The following is a 17470-nucleotide window of genomic DNA, read 5'->3' on the forward strand; positions in this document are numbered from 1 at the left end:
ATACCCCAAGTGTATACCCTCACCCCGCCCAGTCTCATGAGTATTACTGAGCTAAGTGGAGCATATCCTACTTCCTGCAGTCTCCAATTGGAGCCCATGCTCCTGGAAATATGGGTCTCCCAAAATGGACTCCCTAACTGTATCATGTACAGAATGAGAGGGGAAGGTTGGGTACCTACAATAGTAGGAGCAAAAACCATCCATTGTGAATAAATGGACCACATACCACACAGAACAGCAGTTGGGGGGAGGAAAAGCTTTACTGGGAGAAAATACAATTCCAGAGTGCACGGTTTTTAGCCCACCCTATCACCCCACCAGCAATAGGAACAGACTACTCAATCACCACACATTCCCTACCTCAGGGCAGCCAACATCTGGTCTGAGAGCTGCTGGGAAAAGGGGCAAGAGGAGGAAGTCTGGGAATACCATTCTCTCATTCTTCCCCACTCCTTCCTGGCCTGATTTAGTAGAATCTGACTGTCCCAGGATACAGAATTCTTGATTGGATCTTGTGGAAACTGGGGGCAAAAAAATAGCAGCAAAAGCATTCAAGGGCAAGAATTCAGCTGGGACTTTTCAGACTCAGTGACCAGTGATTAAGACAAGTGCCCAAACTCCAGCCACTGCAATCAGTCCTTAGATTAATGACTTGTTTCTCAATCCTAAAATATCAAGAGGTGGACAAGGTATTAAGTCAAACCCAGGAAGTCTTTCCCTTCACTCTTCTGTAAAGAGTGGCATGAATTTGGATGGCTTAAAGAATCAAGCAGCAAAAGGTGAGACAGAGTGTGTGTGTGTGTACACGTGTGTGGTGTGTATGTACATGTCTTGTGTCACACAGTACCACAACAGTCTGCAGTGGTGACACCACCCTAAAGTAGTTTAGTCAAGTTGGTTAGAAGAGCCATCCTTGGAACCCCGCCACTAGACTTAAGGAGATCTGAGGCAAAAAGCTGAGAGGAATTTCCTGTTTTTCCCAACCCCCACACCAAGGCAGGGAACCAGGAAGGGCAGAAATGAGGATCCTTCCATTCTCGAGCCTCCTAAAACCTAAAGGGTAAGTTCCAATCACTAATGACCATACACAGAGGTAAAACGACCCCAGGTGTCACCTCCACACCATTACTCTTGTTCACTCTTCCTTTAAGTCCCTTTATTGTATTCATAGAGAATATATAGGTATTTAAACTTTGACAATAATTTTACCTTGATACATCCAAGTTTGACTTGCTTTTTAATATATTTATAGATATAAAATTAGGCCTCTAACAGTGATAGGGACAGGGAGATTGCTGCCAACAAACAATATTTTTTAAAAAAATAACAGAAGAGGTAACATCCTTCCTGTTCTTCCTTCGATTCTGCCCCTCCTCCCACCTCTCCCCAATCTCCTTCACCTGACCTATTTAAGGGGTGATGGGATGAAGAGAAGAGAATGAAGGATATGTAATCAAGTGCAAAACACTGTGATAAGTACAGAGAATGAATGAGGTGGAAGGGAAAGTGAAGAGTGTGGGATGGTTAGGGGCTTTAAGGACTTCCCAGAAAAATAGGATCCTGGGATGGGGTTACTGAGGGGGAGGAAAAAACCCAACTGTCATAGACTTTAAAAAAAAAAACAAAGAAGAAAAGGTCAAAAACCTAAACCAAAGAGAGAGTGGCACTCCTACCCTCCACTCTGGCCCCTTGGTACTGAATAGCCAATTGTTCCCCCCACCCCCCCTGCCCAAGAAACAAGGGAGATTAAAGAAAAAGAAACCCCATTCCCTATCCCAAACCAGTTAACAAAATAGGCTTCCCTCTCCTCTCAAAAAGAGGCTTTGGGGAGAGGCCATTTCTGCTGAGTCCTATGCACCTCTCCATGAAGGCCCATACCAGGGCTCAACTCCCATTCCTAGGTATTCTGTGTTGGTTCACTCCTCTGGTTTGTCCTTTTTCCTGGGACGTCTTTCTTTTATCTAAAGCAAAAAGTCCAAAGTGCGTTTCTGCTGAATGTAGGGCCTGGGACAGGAAAGGGCTGCCCAGGCAGGATCAGGTTGGCAGCCCCAGCCCGCCCCACCTAGGTATGAGGCCTCAAGATGGCATGCACTGCACTCGGTCAGGGCCCTCCTCCTCGTCCGATGTGTCTGAGGAGCTGGGAGACTCATCAGAGTCCGCGTCTGTGGCCCCAACCCCAGGTTCTCGCCAGCGCTGTGGGATGGGAAAGGCTCGTTAGTAACTTCCCTGGATGGAACAAGGACAAGCCTGTTAGGTCTTAGCTAGAATTTAGATGCTTTAGGCCAGAGATCAGCAGAATTTTTCTTAAAGGGCCAGATAGTAAATATTTCAGACTTGTGGTCTATATGGTCTTTATGGCAACTCTTCAACTATGCCATTGTAGCGTGAAGGCAGCCACAGATGATACACAAAATGGGTGTGGCTGCAACCCAATGAAACTATTATTTACAAAAATGACCAGCAGACCAACTGCCAGTTTGCCAGCTCCTGACCTAGGCCTCTTTTGCCATAAGAAGAAAAATAGAAGGGTCACACTGAGACTTGTTATTTCTTCTCAGTTCCTTCCTCCACACTCCAGCCTTTGCCTTTATGAAGATAGCATTACACATGGATGGCAATGGACAAGAGTAGATACCACCCTTTTCTGCTGATGCTTCCTCCAAGACTGTATCAGGGATCTGATGGGGATAGAGGACAACGGATAGGAAATCCAACCAAGATCACCGGATTCCTCCTTAAACTCACTACTCGAACTTTTTAGCCCTCTTGAGAGGGTCACTGCCCTTGGGAGGTCACTTCCAACCCCAGCTTACCCGGTGGTGGCGTCTCTGTCTCAGGTGATGCATGAGGAACCACAGCATATGACTATCAAACAGGTCAGTATGGTGCAAGCTCTCTTCATCCCGATCCCGCTTGTTCTTCTTAATCACCTGGAACCCAAAAGGGTTGGGAACAGGGGGCAGCAATGAAGATGGACCAGGGACCTCATCAAGAAAGCTGATGTTCTATACCAATAAAAGCTTCCCATTAAGTTGAAATGGAGCTAGATTAGATTAAGAAACAATGCCCTAGGTTCAGCCTCTGTGAAGGTGGCAGGCTTTAACACAAAATAATTCTTGAAGATGCTCCTCATCCCCATCCTATTACAAATTAGTGCCACTTCACGGCTGCCCCCTGGAGCAGGACTATTCCTACAGAGGAAATTACAGGAATGTGGGGGAGGGTGTTAGAGTAGTGCCTTTAAGGAACTGGGCAGCAAGTTATTCCTCCCTATGACAATGAAGAATCAACAGTATGTGGATAAGCAGAAAGAAAATTAACTTCTGCAGTCAGCCACTTACATCTTTTAACCCCGTCAGCTCAGTGGAAGCTTCAGCTGTGGGCGCCCAGATCTTCACATCATGGTCTAGGCCACTGGTTGCCAACACAGGCAGGTGAGGATGGGGCTCAAGACAGTTTACCTGATCAGGAAGAAAGGAAAACACAGACTTAGCAGTGTGTGGGAGTAGGGTTTAAAAACCACTACTCACCTTGAGACAAACAATTGCCCTTGATCAGGGCTGAGGCAGCTGCTAGGGCAACTGCTGGGGAAGGGAGGCCCACCCATCCTGAGCCTAAGCCAAAGGGCACTGGGGGTAGAGAAACCAAACAGAGACTGGGTATGAGACCAGGCACATCAATCATTTTCTATGTATAGGTCAGGGGTGGCTTCATCCCCAGATATGGACCTAGGGGTGGGTGAGTGACTGCCCAAGCTTACTGCTGGCTTCATAAGAAGACAGTGAGATCCAGATGACCTTATTCACTCCAGATTCCAAAGCTCCAACTTGCCCAAGGCTGGAAAAAAACCATCTCAGTGGCTTTTACCAAGTGGCAAATAAATTTTAAAAAATGAAGAAAGCAGCAGCTGCCAATGAACCCCTAGAGAAGAGTCGGAGAACAACTATATTTATTTGGCACTGTTTACTAGAACTGGAGGAAGGCACAGGCTGAGAAGAGGAGGCTGAGTTGCAAGGAGTGGTGGGAGTAATGGAGGCTCATGTCTGCTTGAGAGAACCTTGCATATCCCAGGGGACAACATCCTACTACCGGCCCTATAAGCTCAGCTATGAGGCAGCACATTAAGGAAGCTTCTTGGGGCTTCCACAGCCTCAATCTCAGCCACCCTCTGGGTAAATTCACTGAACAAGGCAGAAGAAATAAATTACAGCAGGCAGGCCTTCTAGCTCAGGCAGCTTCCTTCTGTCTGAAAGGCATCCATGCCCCCTGCTGTCTGACTTGGAAACATGAGCTTCCCCCTAAGGGAAGGGCAGGGAAGTTCCTACCCCATTCAGAAGAGTTAGTCCCAGATCTAGCTGCTAAAGCATTTTGAGTCTTTTAGTGAAAAAAGGAACATGTACGAAAGGCACCCCACCTTGCAGCTGCCCTATAGTCCAAGAAAACAACTTCTTTTAGTTCTCTCTGGACCAACTGAGAAGAACATCTGAGAAGAGGTCAAGGGCAGGCATGGAAAATAGGGCTGACCTACAGACTTCCCACTTTCTTTGACTTCCATCTTACAAATAAACAAATGCTCAGAAAGACTGAAGCTAAGACTGAGCCTATGAATAAAACAGAAACCCAATTCTTTATCTCCTCCTCGCATTCCACATTATCAGCTTATTGTGAAGTTTATCTTTGGGCTTTTTTAGGCAGTGCAGTTAAACTCTAATGCTTGGACTAGTGTATCTATCTACAGTAATGGACAATTTACACATACAAACCTGAACTTTTTCATCCATCTCCTAATAAGCCCTTGTTACAAAACTGTACTCTGAGCTAGCTCTGCTTGAATAAAAATAAAAAAGCACAGGGGAGAAATTCCTTGGAACTTAAGGCTAAGGAAAAAGCCAATGGCAATAGGAACAAGAGAATGACATACAGTACCTGAATTGGAGCCTGTAGGGGGAGCCGATAGAGAACTTCTGGGCCAGAGTACCTGGTCACTTCACCAGACCTGTCTGAATGCCAGGACTTATCCTGTCAATAATGCCTGAGCAGAGAAAAAAGCTCCGGCCTTAGATGACTGGGCTGGAGGAATGTAGAGAATGGGATCAAGCATCAAAGTGCTCTTGGGAGACTAAGGGGTTATCCTCTGATACCACCCCCCACCCTGTCCCTGTAAAGCTGAATGAGAACAAAGAGAATATCCTCAAATCAGAGTCAGGAGACCTGAGAAAGGCAGAAAATAACTTCTAAGATCTTTTCTGGTTCTAATATTCTACTTTACAGTTACATTCTACTTTACATTTACAATTTCCATGATATAGAACTGCTAAGTCTACTACACTGAGACTAGTGCCTAGTGACCCCCACTGCTGGAAAGTTAGGACAAAAAAAACAGAGGGAGCCAAATGAAAGACCACATCAATCATTTAGCTTACAGAGAGACAAGAATATGTAAGGAAATTTGCTTCAGGGGTAGTCTCTATATCTCCTGTTCTAATCACTCACTCTTAGGACCACTAAAACTTAGGCCTGGAGCCCACCCATCCCAAGTAGATGCCTTCCCCACCTCGGCAAATGGGTTAATCATCAAACACTGGCACTGGCTGAGCTAAAAGCAAACTGGCCTGCAGAATGTTTTTGGAGAATGGACAAATGCTGGCCTGGGAGAAGGCATTCAGCTCTACACCTCTCTAGAACAGAATGCAAGACAACAGTTTATATCAAGAAAAAATTCACTGGCCCCTTCTGACTTCCTTTCTCTAAATGCCTATTGCATAATTCCCATTAAGACTCAAGGGTTTTGGATTTGTTCACTGCAGATGACACAGGGGACCTATGGAAGAGTAGGAAATGAAGCAAGGAAGAGTGAGACACACCTTGAACTTCTAGACTCCTCTCCATTTGTCTTCAAACCATAAAAGTCCTAGATCTATGGAGGTCTCAGGTCCCCAAAATTTAGAGGAAACCAGAAGAAAATTTGAAATACCCTTGTACCATGGCAAGAAAAACATAAGGAATGGGATCCTGATTACAAGGAACCATCCTAAATTCTAAAACCACTCTCTGAATAAACCTCATCAAGAGATGGCTAGGCTCTTTGAAGTTCCCCACAGCTAAGAAGGAATAAAAGGGAAGAAAGACCGAGCTGTTTCAAGTCATTACTTAGAAGCCTTGGGTAACCAGACTATTTTGAACAATCAGTATAATTTAGTCTTCCAAACTGTCTTTTTCCCATCTCCTGTGGTCCAAAAACCTTGTAACAGAAAGCAATTGAACTCTTTCCTAACTCTAGGTCTCAAAAATGAAAAAAAAAAAAAAAAGGTAAGGTTAACCAGATACATCTTAAGAGCTGATCACTCTTCATTCGCTAACTCGATTCTCACTCTTCCTTTCCTTTCTGCCCTAACTTCACAGAGGTCTGCAGAACTCAAAGGACAGGCAGACTATGATATGATCATGGGTTATACAGCAAGCAGGCTGCTCAGCACTAAAAACTGCCACATTTGCTTTCTCCTTACATGTACACATTATGTGTCTTTATCTATTTGAATGTAAGCATGACACTTCACCCCTAAATACTTCAACATGTATCTCCTAAGTACAAGGATATTCTCCTACATAAGTAATCACATCAAATAAATTTAATACTGAGTACCATATTATCTAATATATAAACCATATTCTGATTTTCTCAACTGTCTAAAAAATGCTCTTTATAACTTTTATCTGCTGACCTAAGATCCAGCCAAGATAACTACTTAGTTAAGGGAAGAGAGATGGAGAAATCTTTAGCATAGCGTAGGAGGGTGCGCCCTGAATGCTAATGCTTTTTCATTTGGAAAAGGTGCATGCCTAGAGATAAGTTACATCACTCAGGACAGAGGTTCTTCCCTAAGATCCCTTTCTTGTCTCAGTACACTATGCTTTACAGGGACTGAAGATAGGAAAAGGAAGAAAATACTCCATCAAAAACTCAGCACCCCAGGCTATCCAGCCTTTTAATTTAGCTGGCTGGACTTCTAAAACATGGTATCATGTAGTCACAGTGAGAATTCAGTGTCCCTGCTAAAACCTACCTTAATGCCTGGAGAGACTAGGGAGCCAGCCAGCTCAGCACACCATACTCACCACGCCTCCCTTGTCCCCCTCCATGAACTGAATAATCTGGCAGGATGATTTCTCCCAGAGGAAGATGTGCCCACAGTCACTACCGCTCACCACAAACTCACTCTTGGGGCCATAGAAATTGACGCCTTTTACTGAAATGATAAATGAGGGAACAAACCACATGAGGGTTGGCATCAGGCCTACATATATTCATCTCAAAGGGAATTCAGTTATTCACTAACTCTCAATCAGCTGAGGGCTGAAGAATTACTTTCATTTTCACAAAACAAATCAAGAGATTATGCATGTTTAATAGACAGTTATAAGAATCATACCAGTCCCAGAGATGATTTATCTTCTCCCAAAGAGCTCCTTAGGGCAGAGGAATCTGCAACAACCACAGGCCTCCCTAATGCCTTACCTGTCCCGCCCTGAATCGCCCCAGCTCTACCTACTCTTAGGCAGCACTGTCTTATGCCCTAGGATTATCTTTGATATGTGGACCTCATTGGTACCTTGTCAATGTTTTTAGGGTCATCAGTTGATCTGAGACTGATGAAGGTATATGCCACAACTGCCTCTAAGAAACAAGTGATCTGTGCTTGTTACCATTAACAGGGCTCTACTCGCCAGAATCAGTACAAGAAACCAAGAGTTCCAACTACTATGGTCAGTACAATATTGGCCATGAAACTGGCACCCTTCCTGTATCTGCCTGTGTGCTGAGATCCAAGAATAGATTTTTCCCTCCCTCCTTACCAGCTCAGGAAAAAATAAAATAAAACTAATCTCTAACTGCTATCTCCAAGACAAAATCATGACAGGTATCTGTTAGGAGTGGTAACAACAGAGTAGTGATTCCTCAGCTTTTCTGAACATCAGAATCATGTGGGCAGTTTAAAAAAATCTCAATGCCCAAGTTGCACTCCATACCTAGAATATATGGGGTTATGGCCAGACTGTTATGCTTGGTGACTCATGTCCAGCACTCTGGGAAGTCAAGGCAGGCAGATCACTTGAGCCCAGGAGTTGGGAGACCAGGCTGGGCAATGTGGTGAAACCCCGTCTCCAAAAAAAATACAAAAATTAGCCAGGGGTAGTGGCCTATGCCTGTAGTACCAGCTACTCAGGAGGCTGACGTGAAAGGATCACCTGAGCCCAGGAGGTTGAGGCTGCAGTTGCCTGGGAGGTCAAGGCTGCAGTGAGTCATGATTGTATCACTGCACTCCAGCCTGGACATCAGAGTGAGACTGTCTCAAAATCACAACAAAACAAAATACATTAGAGGATTTCAATGTGCCCCAAAGTTTGGGAACCATACACATGGAACAAAACAGGCCAATCTTGGGCTAGCTACTACCACCATTCCTCCTCTTCTGCCTCATCTAAAAGAATCGTTTACTCCTCCCTCCTAAAGGTACAAGGTCACTCCCTATTTTAAGCAATTCAGGACCACTGACTAAAGAGGGCTTTCCCTGACTCCCTGGCAAGGCATTTATGCTTATTTTGAAGTTACCTGAAATCTAAAAAACAGTTAGTCTTATCTCCTTATGTCCAAACCAATTAGAAGCAAACATTATTGCAGTGTCAAGAGATGCTCTTGAGAGCTTTCTCCTCTAGCACAGCAGAGAGAACATGGAAACTCCGCTCAGTGCCCATGGCAACACAGGCAGCCTACTCCTTAGGTAGTTTCTATTTGTATAACCTGAGTAAGACACTGTGGTTCTCCAAAGCCAACAGACTTGGGCCACAGAAACCTAGGAAGACAATCTCACCTGTGGCATTATTTCTGTGGCCCTTATATCTCTTAATATACTGGGCTCCATCACTGTGAGAGGAGTTGAAGAGGTAAATGTCTTCATCATTGTAACTGGCCAGGAGCTCTGCCAAGAACAAGAACACAGCAGTGAAGGCAAAGGCTGAAAAGCAGGGACCAGGAGTTGGGGTTGGGTTGGGGCTTCTTGCCAGTAGTGCCCCCTCCAAATACCCAGGTATAGCACCCATCTTACTTATTTGGAACACCAGGCAAGTCAGACTGTACAGGGTAGACTAGGAACACACTGCCAACCCAGGGGCAGCAGAATGCTCAAAAAGATCATACCCATTAACTCAGGAATGAGTCAAAGGCATAAGAACCTGCTCAGGCAAGTAACCTGGGCTTCAGGACAGGCCCTGCCAAGTATCATCTGCAGCATTCTGCAAATGGTACCTGGCATCTCCAAGGGTCATCTGCTGCATCCTCCCGTTATGTGCTCACCATCAGCAGTTACTCCCCAGCTGCTCCACTTGGAGCTATAGCACAGTGGTGAGCACTGGAGGGCACATGCCTCACTGGCTCAGCAGCTCCCTAGACAGAGGGGGCATGCCAGCCTAGGAGCTGGGCCCTGCTCACGTACCTGTGCCGTCGTGGCTGTACACAAGACAGGTGATGTTTGCTTTGGACTCACTGTTCACCTGCAATAAGGAGCAGATACTGACTGATGCCCCACCCCCCCATTTGTTATACCATCTTCAGGAAACAGCTTTTCCTTCAAAGTCCCCTATATCTTCTCCCAGAGATTTGAGAAAGACAGAGACAAGAGTACAACTGATGAAACATGACCACCTCAGGGGGCAGCATCTTGGGGCTTTCTCTTGCTTGTCATCTGTGTGCTAGCCATTTTTTGTACACTGTCTCATTAGGCCTCACCATCAAGGTGCAAGGCAGTTATTTTTATTTCTATTTTGTTGATTAAAAACTGAGACTATCAGAAGTGAAATGACTGCCAAAGTCAAAAAGCTGGTAAGTGGTAAAGCCAGGATTCAAATCCAGTTGACTGACTTGAAAGTCCAAGCTCTTCCCACCATACCCCCAAGTTCAAGTGCAGCTTTGGTGTCGAGTCAGGGAAGCCTGGAGCAACTGGCCCTTCATGAATCTTACCAGGTGATGAGGGCAGAACTTCTTGAGTACTCCATTGTTCTCATTCTCATCAATTTTCCTCTGGTCATAAATCCTGTAGTTGGAAAAGCAATGAAAATATCAAAATTTAAAAAACAAATCCCTTAAAGGACTGCAATTTGATATAGTGGCAGGAAACTGCCAGCTGCATGCAGATTAACAACATTTTCCAAACCATGCTTCTGGTTCATGCTCTTGCTTAAAAGGCTGGCCCTTTCTCAATCCATTTCCAAACCTAAATCTTTTTTTTTTTTTTTTTTTGAGACGGGGTCTCACTCTGTCACCCAGGCTCACTGCAACCTCCGCCTCGTGGGTTTAAGTGATTTTCTGCCTCAGCCTCCTGAGTAGCTGGGACTGCGGGCACACGCCACCACGCCTGGGTAATTTTTGTATTTTTAGTAGAGACAGGGTTTCACCATGTTGTCCAGACTGGTCTTGAACTCCTGGCCCCAAGGGATCCACCTGCCTCGGCCTCCCGAAGTGCTAAGATTACAGGTGTGAAGCACTACACCTGGCAAAAACCCTAAATCCTTCATCGATGTATTTCCCATTTTAAGTGGCAATCCTCAATTCTGTCAGTTTGAAGTGGTTTATCTCTCTCAAGTTTTAAATCGCATACTGCTAATTTTCACTGAAACATTAGTATAGAGCTTTTTATGTGTATGTTACCTACTGAAAAGGGTTACTCATGGGCAGAAACCAAACTTAAGGTAAGTCAGTGGGTCTGTAATCCCTCCTTGAAACCTTAATTGGCCTGTTCTCCCTCTCATATACTACAATAATTATTACAAACTACCACCCATATCCTCAAGACTCCCTCTCCTTACCTCATTCTTACCAAGCACACTACCTTCATGTTCCTTCCTCTAAGGCAAGCTTTAAATTCAAATATTTATGACACACATATTATGCATCAAATATTATGCTAAGGTGCTAGAAATACAGTGATGAACAAGACAGATCCAATATCTGTCTTCACCCAGTCTCCTCCAATCTCAGAGCCTATCTCTCAACAAATGTTCTTCATTTCATCCTTCCAGGGACCTTGTTTGATGGTCAGCTCATTTCTCAACTTCTTCCTCATCACCATCTGGCCACTTTCTAAAAATCCTTCTACTGACTGTCCTTTCCTATTGCTTTTTTTCTCCTTTCCTATTGCTTTTTTTCTCCTTCCCCTTACAATCATATTACTGAAAAGAATGATCAACATTCAATACTTCCATTTCCTTACTTCCTATTCACTTCTCAGCCCATCCTAATCTGGTTTTGGTCCTCAGCTTACCACTGAGATTTCTCCGGCTGAAGTCATCAGTTAATTATATACATTTGTCAAGTAGGTTTAAGTCTAGAGCTCAGAAAAAGTGTGGTTTGGAGACAGATGTAAGTCATATATCCACGTATAGGTGGTAGTTAAAGCATTGGTAATGGAATTAGATCTCCAATGGAAAACAGAGAGGATTTTCCCTTCCCCCTCTCTGGCCTCTTTCAGAATGTAATGAAAACTATAGTCCCTATTCCCCAGAAAAAAATGCACATAAACACCCTTTCTGGAGGTTCATATAATACTTGTACTTCAAGTTAAAATTCTCTAGTATAAATTAAGATGAGAGCTGAACACTGAGCTACTAGAGAACATCAGCATTTAATGGGTGGACAAAGGAAGACAAACCCATGGACAACACTGAGGAGTGGCTGGACATCATCAAGGAGAGAAGGTGTTTCAGGGAAGGAGTAATAAACAATGTCAGGAGTAGAGAAAAAGACTTGAAAAGTATCTTGTTGGCTGTGGCAGTTAGATTACTGATGACATAAGCCTTCACCTCACTGGCTCAAATGACCCTCCCACCTCAACCTCCCAAGTAGCTGGGACTCCAGGTGCACATCACCATGCTGGGCTACTATTTTTATTTTCTGTGGAGACAGCATCTGCCTAGTGTGGCCTCAAACTCCTGGCCTCAAGAGATCCTCCTGCCTCAGCCTCTCAAAGTACTGGGATTACAGACCTGAGTCACTACACCCCAACTATTTATTAATAACCTACTATATTCTACGTATGATGCTAGAACAGGGTTTGGTAAACTTTTTCTTAAAGGACAAGATAGTAAATGTTTTAAGCTGGTAAACCGGCAAATCATTTAATCTCTATTATAACTATTGAATTCTACTACTGTAGCATCAAAGTGGTTACAAACAACATGTGAAGGAAGGCATGGCTGTGTTCCAATAAAACTTTATTTATAAAAACAAGCAGTACAGTTTGTCAAGCTCTGTGATAGACAGTAGTCATAGAAAGATTAGTACAAACTTTCCTACTATTTTCTGAATATGTAACAGGCCTTGATAGTTTATATTTTACTTTATTTTTATTTTTACTTATTTATTTTCTTTTCCTTTTTTTTTTTTGAGACAGAGTCTTGCTCTGTCGCCAGGCTGGAGTGCAGTGGTGCAATCTTGGCTCACTGCAACCTCCGCCTCCTGGGTTCAAGCGATTCTTCCACCTCAGCCTCCCAAGTAGCTGGGACCACAGGCGCATGCTACCACACTCGGCTAATTTTTGTATTTTTAGTAGAGATGGGGTTTCACCATGTTGGCCAGGATGGCCTCGATCTCCTGACTTTGTGATCTGCCCACCTCAGCCTCCCGAAGTGCTGAGATTACAGGCGTAAGCCACTGCGCCTGGCCTACTTATTTATTTTCTTTGAGACTCTGTCATCCAGGATGGAGTGCAGTGGTGCAATCACAGGTCACTGCAGCCTCAAACTCCTGGCTCAAGAGATCCTCCTACTTCTGCCTCCCAAATAGCTGGGACTACAGGAGCATACCATCACACCTGGTGATATTTAATTTAATTTATTAAAAATTATTATTTTTTGAGACAAAGTCTCACTGTTGCCCAGGCTGGAATGCAGTGGCGTGATCTTGGCTCACTGCAATCTCTGCCTCCCGGGTTCAAGCGATTCTTCTGCCTCAGCCTCCCAAGTAGCTGGAACTACAGGCGTGCACCACCATGCCTGGCTAATTTTTATATTTTTAGTAGAGGCGGGGTTTCACCATATTGGCCAGGCTGGTCTCGAACTCCTGACCTCGTGATCTGCCTGCCTCGGTCTCGCAAAGTGCTGGGATTAAAGGAGTGAGCCACTACGCCCAGCCTAAAATTTTTTCTTGAATTTTCGTTTGGAAGACATGGTCTTGCTCTATTGCCTAGGTTGGTCTTGAACTCCTGGCCTCAAGCTATCCACCAGCTTTGGCCTCCCAAAGTGCTCTAGTTTTATAGTCATGAGCCACCACACCAAGCCCCCTAATTTTAAGTCATGTAAGGAATAGTTTTAGCATCCTCTCCACACCTTTACCACATTTCTTCCCACATGCCTTCAGGCACCCACTAACTTGTTAACCTAAGACTCTCTTTTGTACCAGCCTTTAATCTAATGTTCTCTCAGTGTTGCTGATTTTGGCTTAAAAACTGGGGAGTGGCCAGGCACGGTGGCTCACGCCTGTAATCCCAGCACTTTGGGAGGCCGAGGTGTGCAGATCACCTGAGGTCGGGAGTTCAAGACCAGCCCGGCTAACATGGAGAAACCCTGTCTCTAGTAAAAAATACAAAATTAGCTAGGCATGGTGGCGGATGCCTGTAATCCCAGTTACTCAGGAGGCTGACACAGGAGAATTGCTTGAATCCAGGAGGCAAAGGTTGCGGTGAGCCAAGATCATGCCATTGCACTCCAGCCTGGGCAACAAGAGTGAAACTCCATCTCAAAAAAAAACCCCATAAAAACAAAAACAAAAACAAAAAAACAGGGAGTGAAGAGATGATTTACTGACTGTGCTTCATAAATCAGGGCCTATATCTAATCCTTTAACAATAAGTTTTCATGTCGGCCAATCACACTGCCAAATCTACCACTAAAGGATTCATCTGATATAGTCTCCTTTTTTTACTCCTATAAATTCTTAAAACTAAGCTAAGCAGGAATTAGCTTAGCTTAGCTGGTGTAGTAGGGACTCACACCTATACCTCCTCCACTTGCCTACTTTTTTTTGGAGGCGGGGGGCACAGGCCAAAAAGCATGTTTCCCCAGAGCTTCCCTTAAATACTTAATAACCCTAAACTAAAATTCAGTATTAATGATGCAAAGCCTTGAAGATAAGTAAGCTATTTCTCTGTATTCCCTTGAAGTAATTCCTTTAGGCTAGGAGTGAAAGTTAATGGTGTTACGATATAAAATATTCAGCACAAATGTTTTCAAATTTTATACCAGAAGGTGAGCTGTTCAGGTTCTTTCAAAGAAAGAATAAGAAAGGAGAAACCTCAAAACATTCAGTTGGCTGAAGAGGTGCCACAGAAGTTGAGTGTAACCCAATGTCAGAGAAGAGCTGGGGTGCTGAAAGGGCTACCTGCTCACGTAGGATCAGTGTGCCTCAAAATCTTCAAGTAACCAAGTGCGGTGGCTTACGACTGTAATCCCAGCACTTTGGGAGGCTGAGGCAGGCGGATCACTTAAGACAGGAATTTGAGACCAGCTTGGCCAACATGGCGAAATCCCATCTCTACTAAAAATACAGAAGTAGCCAGGCATGGGGGCATATGCCTGTAATCCCAGCTACCTGGGAAGCTGAAGCATGAGAATTGCTTGAACCCAGGAGGCAAAGGTTGCAGTGAGCTGTGATGGAGCCAGTACACTCCAGCCTGGGCAACAAAGTGAGACTCTGTCTCAAAAAAACAAAAAAAAACAAAAAAAACCCCAAAAAAAAAACAAAAACAAACTTTTTTTTTTTACATAACTTCTGCCAAGAAAATAGCCAATAGAGGATATGAGGCTGATAAGAGACAGATTTGATTTCCCCTTGTGTTGAAATGCTAAAATTCTAAGCCATCGGCTTTGGGTTAAAACATTATGAACTACATTTCTCAATACAGCAAACTCCTACATTCCCCTCCAAACATCTTGGTCCTAGTAGTGGAATTCGCTAGAGACAGACTTTTCAAGTAATTTGGAACTCCCAATTAGAAATTTCAGTGAATGCTCAACTTGGAGGAGGTAGCAACTGAAAACCTGTACAACTACAAGACTTTTTAATCAACAACTTCTTAACTAAAAAGAAAAAATCTATTGCGACATATTTGAGGACTGTTGGTGACTAGAGGAAACAAATTTTGAAGGTATGGGAATAGAGGAAGAAGAAAGAAACAAGGTTTTGTCAAGGATTCTTGAACAAGGTAAAGTCATCTCTCAAGTATTTTCTAAAAATTTACCCTATTCTCCATGATTCTTCTTAATAAAACGCATCTGGAAATATAGCTATAAAATGTGCTCTCATTTCAAAAGGAAGATGATGCTTTTCACTTACCATTAGGAAAACAAAAAGTCACTCATTTTTTTAGTGATCTTGTCCCTCTCTCCTCCTTTCAAACTGATTATCCCAAAGAAACATTGTTGAAATAGGCCAACCGGATAGGGATGGATACAGCTTATTACTAAGGGTCAGAGGAAATTAACTAACACGTATGAAGATTGAATCCACGGTGTCTGTTTCCCTTAGGTCATGTTTCTCAAGAACCAGTGTTAACAAAAGGTGTTCATAGTAACAAAGATATCACTATGGATAAAGAAAAGTGGTAGCTCAGGACAGTGAAAGCCAAAAAACCCTCAGTTCACACCAAATGCTCCTAAGTCAAACTATTTCTGAATTGAAAACCAGTATTTAAAATTTCTAGTGCATGTTTATTTATGTATAAAAATGGTGAAGATTATTTACTAATACAGCACTTGCTGATAAACCTAAATTTATCCCTTAGCTGCTATGGGAGGACCTTGGTCAATTTATCTAACTTTTTTTTTTTTTTTTTTGAGAGAGAAAGTCTTGCTCTGTCATTCAGGCTGGAGTGCAGTGGCACGATCTTGGCTCACTGCAACCTCTGCCTCCTGAGCTCAAGTGATCCTCCTGCCTCAGCCTCCTGAGTATCTGGGACTACAGGCATGTACCACCACGTCCACTAATTTCTGTATTTTTAGTAGAGACGGTGTTTCACCATATTGGCCAGGCTGGTCTTGAACTCCTGACCTCATGATCTGGCCGCCATTGCCTCCCAAAGTGCTGAGATTACAGGTGTGAGCCACTGCACCTGACCATCATCTAACTTCTTTAAAACTGGATAATCTCTAAAATATGTAAAGCCACCCCTCAGAGACTGTTAGTTAGAGAACAGAATATCTCAAAAGGCACGTAAGATTTTTGGAAAATGGTGAAAAATTCAAGATAATAGTTAATGGATTCCTAGAAAATTCATAACTCTCCATAAAGGAGCATCTGGTAATATATAATGCATCAGTCTTATAAACTGTAAAAGATACAAAAGAGCCACAAACTCACCTTACAAACTGATCTCGTCCGCCCACTGCAAACTGGTGGGTATTGGCAGGATTCACATAGATTGTATACAGCCCCACTTTCTTCTCTTTCTCTTTTGTCACCACCAGCTTCCTTTAAGAGTAAAAAGCACAGAAAGTTATTTCCTCCAAAAGATCCAGATGGTCATGGCAAGGGAGAGTCAAGAGAGTAACATGGCTAATAAGAAACCAAAGAGACTCTCATTTGGAAAGAAAGAAGTGGTGTTTTCACAAGAAAAAAGTGCATACATTTATTACATGACTTTGGGGATTGAGGGAAAAAAACATGTAGTGAAGTCACTTTCTAGTGTTCCTTAAGAAGTATAAGGTAGGCCAGGCGCAGTGGCTAAAGCCTGTAATTCCAGCACTTTGGGAGGCTGCAGCAGGCGGATCACGAGGTCAGGAGTTTAAGACCAGACTGGCCAACATGGTGAAACCATGTCTCTACTAAAAAAAGAAAAATACAAAAATTAGCTGGGCATGGTGGCTCGTGTCTGTAATCCCAGCTACTTGGGAGGCTGAAGTAGGAGAATTGCTTGAACCAGGACCCAGGAGGTGGAGGTTGTAGTGAGCCGAGATCATGCCACTGCACTCCAGCCTGGGCTACAGAGCAAGACTCCATCTCAAAAAAAAAAAAAAAAAAAAAAAAAAGTAGCATCAGCTAAAGGTATATGAATATATGAATGTACCACTCTTCAGGAAGTCTGTTTAGCTGGAGTCCAACACCGTAACAGCCAGTTATTAATCAGACAACACTACCCATTCCTTCCTACCCTTTATGTATAAATACATCTTCCCGATCACCTGGGAACAAGGAGAGAAGTGGAGGAAGAATCACAGAAACAGTAGGCTAAAAAAGACCTTAAGGTCAGAGTCTATCTCTCAGATTCCATTAAAATGTCACTTAAGCCCAGGCATGGTGGCTCATCCCTGTAATCTCAATACTTTGGGAAGCCGAGGAGGGCGGGTCACTTGAGGCTAGGAGTTTGAGACCAGCCTGCCCAACATGGCGAGACCCCATCTCTACTGAAAATGCAAAAATTAGCCA

At 43.6% G+C, this 17470-nt stretch overlaps 1 protein-coding gene across 10 annotated transcripts in view; it reads right to left on the bottom strand.

Annotated features, from left to right (window-relative positions):
• Window positions 1–241: 241 nt before the first annotated feature.
• The window catches only part of DCAF8 (DDB1 and CUL4 associated factor 8), a 45333-nt gene continuing 28104 nt past the window's right edge, over window positions 242–17470 (bottom strand). For 8 of the 10 annotated variants that reach the window (XM_012449669.2, XM_012449673.2, XM_012449668.2 and 5 more), the window contains 8 exons: window positions 16406–16516; window positions 10016–10088; window positions 9492–9549; window positions 8871–8978; window positions 7117–7247; window positions 3342–3461; window positions 2814–2930; window positions 242–2193 (listed from right to left, as the gene is read on the bottom strand). In XM_012449669.2, the coding sequence (XP_012305092.1) occupies window positions 2077–2193; window positions 2814–2930; window positions 3342–3461; window positions 7117–7247; window positions 8871–8978; window positions 9492–9549; window positions 10016–10088; window positions 16406–16516 (835 nt within the window). In that variant the 3' untranslated portion in view covers window positions 242–2076. Of the gene's footprint in view, window positions 2194–2813; window positions 2931–3341; window positions 3462–4926; window positions 7248–8870; window positions 8979–9491; window positions 9550–10015; window positions 10089–16405; window positions 16517–17470 lie in introns of those variants that run through there. The other 2 variants (XM_012449677.2, XR_001107025.2) reach the window with 2 other exon arrangements.

The sequence above is a fragment of the Aotus nancymaae genome, unplaced genomic scaffold (assembly GCF_030222135.1).
Source record: "Aotus nancymaae isolate 86718 unplaced genomic scaffold, 86718_ANA_hifiasm-v0.15.2.pri h1tg000108l, whole genome shotgun sequence".
NCBI lineage: Eukaryota > Metazoa > Chordata > Mammalia > Primates > Aotidae > Aotus > Aotus nancymaae.